General features: G+C 35.1%; 1 protein-coding gene across 1 annotated transcript in view; it reads right to left on the bottom strand.

The window, feature by feature from the left end:
* The window catches only part of LOC107695798 (beta-1,4 N-acetylgalactosaminyltransferase 1-like), a 27164-nt gene that overhangs the window by 11503 nt on the left and 11737 nt on the right, over positions 1-3924 (bottom strand). The window contains exons 3-5 of the mRNA XM_016495848.1: positions 2222-2398; positions 1954-2060; positions 1384-1424 (exon numbers count right to left, since the gene is read on the bottom strand). Of these exons, the coding sequence (XP_016351334.1) occupies positions 1384-1424; positions 1954-2060; positions 2222-2398 (325 nt within the window). The remainder of the gene's footprint in view (positions 1-1383; positions 1425-1953; positions 2061-2221; positions 2399-3924) is intronic.

Below are 3924 nucleotides of genomic sequence, written 5' to 3'. Positions count from 1 at the left end.
TTGTAACACTCCAAAGAGAAAGGAAAAATTGAAATCGCATCATATGACCCCTTTAATAAAGATTAGTCTTTAATTTAATCAGTCAAATATGCAATGCTGTTTTACATTTCATTACTTTATTCAGTTTCTGTACCTAAAAACTAATGTTAGACCTACCTTAAAAAACCCTTAAAATCACTGTTTATTTTATTTTTATCTTTACTCTATTGTATTTATTTGTGCTGTTGCTTGTAGTTAGATAGATTATTCTTATTTTCTTTATTTTTATTTGACAGTATAGTTTTTGCCTAAACATAGCACATACTGAACCATACCGAAACCGTGACTCTTAAATGATACAAACCGAACCGTGAGTAAGTTGAATCGTTCCACCCCTACTAGCCTCCCTACTGGTATCAACCAATCAATTAGTTTGAACGTCTCCCGCTGCGCTGATAATGTACCAAGTACTTGTTATGAGTAGCGATATTGAATATTTGATGCCAATAGATTTAGCAAGCTGTCATTCAAACAGTATATATACAAATTAAAAATAAAGGGAGAACACGCCTAAGCTGGATATAGGCTAACGTTACAGCAGTCGGCTCTTTTAACAGACTTTTAAGAAGGGATGGATGTTTGCTTCAAGTGATAGGCCAGGTTAGTGAAATTATATTATCTTGCTGTATGTGTGTCGTTTTCTTTACGTTTTCTGACTAAAAGCAACCAAAAAGCCATTTTAAAGTGGTTAAGCAAATAATAATAATAATAATCGGCAGGGATCCCCAGACCAATTCAATTAGTGTGCCTCCTCTATTTTAAAACCCACGAGCCGCCACTGTTATTCACATTTATTCATTCATCCATGCCAATTATTTTCTTTCTAACCAAATATGGCACATATCGCAGGTATGATGTTATGATGCTTCTGTGTTACCATGTTTTGTGTGGACACTTATTCGGTAAGAGCTCTTATTGGCAGCATGTTCGTGTCATGTTTTGTGTGGGCACATGGCATTGTTTTGTTTGTGCTATTTGTTCCTCTGTCAGTTGTCTTAACCCTGCCCCTTATTTAACTTATTGGTTTATTTGCCCTACACGCTTTTCCTCGTTATCCTCCTAACTTCCGTTCCTATTTATTCTCCCTGTGTTCTCAGTCTTGTCACAAATCTTTGGTTAAACAAAGTGTATTGAACTCAACATTTGAGTCCTGAATCATCCCTTACCACAAAAATGGACAGTCTTTTCATTATGAAATAGAGCTGTATGCTGTACCACAGGAGAAAAACAGAATACAGGTTTAGAATGACATTATGTTAAGTAATGACAAAGTTTTCATTTTTTGGTGAACTATTCATTTAATGAATTACTTTTATGAAGCATAAAGAATAATTGTGTTCTTACCAAATAAGGGCCCTCTTTGGATATTTGGTTCAGACTCAAACCTTGAAAACACAATAACAGACTTAATGTGTGATCTTGCTTATGTGCATTAACTCGTAAAGATAAAGCTTATATGCTTAGCAAAAAGTGTTTTTTATTGATCATAATCTTTAATGTACATCAGGCAGAACTGACAGTTTGGGGTTAAAATGGCAACTGTGTACAGGCCAAACATGCATATTAAAATTTCAATTTTTTATTGGTTTCCTGTAGAATGAAAATGAAGTAATCCAGTTCAAGACAGATACCCTTTTTTTCAAAATGCTGACACAAATATGATTTAAGTCCACATTCTGATTCTAAATTACACCAAAAAAAAAAAGAAATAAATCAAATGTGTTTTTTAATGACATCTATATGGTGAAACCAAATTGTTATTTAACATCTTTATCAATCTGTCAGACATATATTCAGTTATATCATACATATGTGAACACTGTCTCTATTACCGTACAATTCAAATCAGTGGTTCTCAAAGACAAGCTGTGCAAATCTGTTTTTACATATAAAAACATGTTGATTGTATTTTACCAGGAATATGAATGGACCTTGTTGGTCTGACTTCCACACCCTGCGTAGGGTACTGAAGAGGGCTGTTGGCTTCTGCTAAGATAAGGGAGTCTGCAGCTGTATATGTCCTGAATAAAGAAAACGCTACTAATTTAACAGTTTTTCATTCATGTCATTCCAAATCTTTCTTTCTCCAGTGGAACAATACAGATTTAATTTAAAAGGTTTCCTCAGAATGAGCAATGGCAATTTTTTAGAAAGCAGAAATATGGTAAAAATTATACACCACCTCTTATGGAAACTGTGATACTCTTTATTTCTGTATTGCTTTGCTTTTTGCAGGTCTGAATCTTGGAAGGATGCATGTAGCTGGGTAGCTGATACTTGAGGAAACAGCAGCTGAGCGAATGGAAAATTAATGCCTGGTTTGTCGCCTTCACAAACACACCCATTATTGGCAAGCATCCTGGTTAAAGTAAAAAGTATATTTGAAAATAAAGGCCTAAAATCCAGCCACACATAACATCTTTCATTCAATGTAGGCTTACAAAAAATAGTGTGAAGTGGAAGAGGTGCCACTACCACAGGTAATGTGGACATGATTTTTTAATTATAATGATAAGTTTCCTTGTTTTAATTTCAAATAATGTATTTTTTTTAATTTCCAGTGTTATTTATATTATTCTTTTTATTGTACCACATGTATTTACAGAAGAAGATTAGGGCCAAGCAACAATAAAAATAAAAAAAAACATTCTCGAGATTAAAGTCATTATAATGCGAGATTAAACTCATAAAATTTCGAGAAAAAAGTCTAAATTAAATGTTGAGAATAAACTCATTAAATTACAAGAATAAAGCCAAAATAAAATGCTGAGAATAAACACACTGGTGTCATGTTCTTTTTATTTCATTGAACTGTGTTAATCAGCGAATTGAAAGCGAGTGAAAATTGTGATATATTTACACTAAGTGACAACAGCAGCATTTTTAGCGATGTGCTATTTACAATAAGTGAAAATAGCGATTCTATTTACGCTATGTAAAAGTAGCAGATCTTTGCAATAATATATATTGCAATAAATATTTCCACCTCAGTATTGTTGTATATTAACAGGATGCAATAATAACATAGATTGTAAATTATTTTATTTATTAAAATTATTAAATAGATGCTGCCTTATCGGTACACCGAAACCCTCCCTATAGCCTACCTACCCCTAAACCTACCCAATTAATACATTATTAAACACTCGTTAGGCAATTGATTTCCACTTTTCCGATGTGATATGTGATGAAAAAAGGAAAAAGAGCGAGTTCGGCAAAAGGCGGAATCGAACTCCGATCGGTCGCATCATAAGCTATATCCACGAGCATTACTCTCTACGACATACACCAGAGATTGTTTTACTATAGGAAGATGAGAGGGTCTGTATTACTTACTATTGGAGAAAGTGTAACGGTCAACTTGGATCACGTGTGCCTTAATAACCAATCACATTACAGCCTTGATGTCACTGAATTTCAGTCAGAGTTGTGCGACACTCAATCGTCGTTTACGGATACCATAGTAATGAATGAGAAATGCTATAAGCTGTATCCCACCTGTCGCAAAAAGTCAGTGACTTCTCTTATAAAACGAAATTTTTTCCGTTGTAAAATCTAAAAACAGCTCAATCCAAAACTATTGCTTAGTGTAAAAAATGTTGGAGATTAGCTGATAGGCTGTCGTTCTGGAACAGTGTTGTAAATACAACTTAACCACTGATTTCTAGTCGTGTCCTCTTTTGGAAGGTCAAACAAAGTAGATTCGCTTTCACAACGAAACACACAGCGTCACACATGGCGGGCTTGAGTGAGCGGCGGCCGGCGGATTCAACGAAGGAGCAGCCAGCGGGCTTGCAGCAACCACATTTGATGACCCCGGGCTGGACTCCGCTTCGTCCACGGTGAAAGCCGATCCGGCGATCCACAGTGCGAAGTTGATGTATT

The sequence above is a fragment of the Sinocyclocheilus anshuiensis genome, unplaced genomic scaffold (genome assembly GCF_001515605.1).
Source record: "Sinocyclocheilus anshuiensis isolate Anshui unplaced genomic scaffold, SAMN03320099.WGS_v1.1 scaffold234, whole genome shotgun sequence".
Lineage (NCBI taxonomy): Eukaryota > Metazoa > Chordata > Actinopteri > Cypriniformes > Cyprinidae > Sinocyclocheilus > Sinocyclocheilus anshuiensis.
This window is presented reverse-complemented; position numbering and strand designations above follow the sequence as displayed.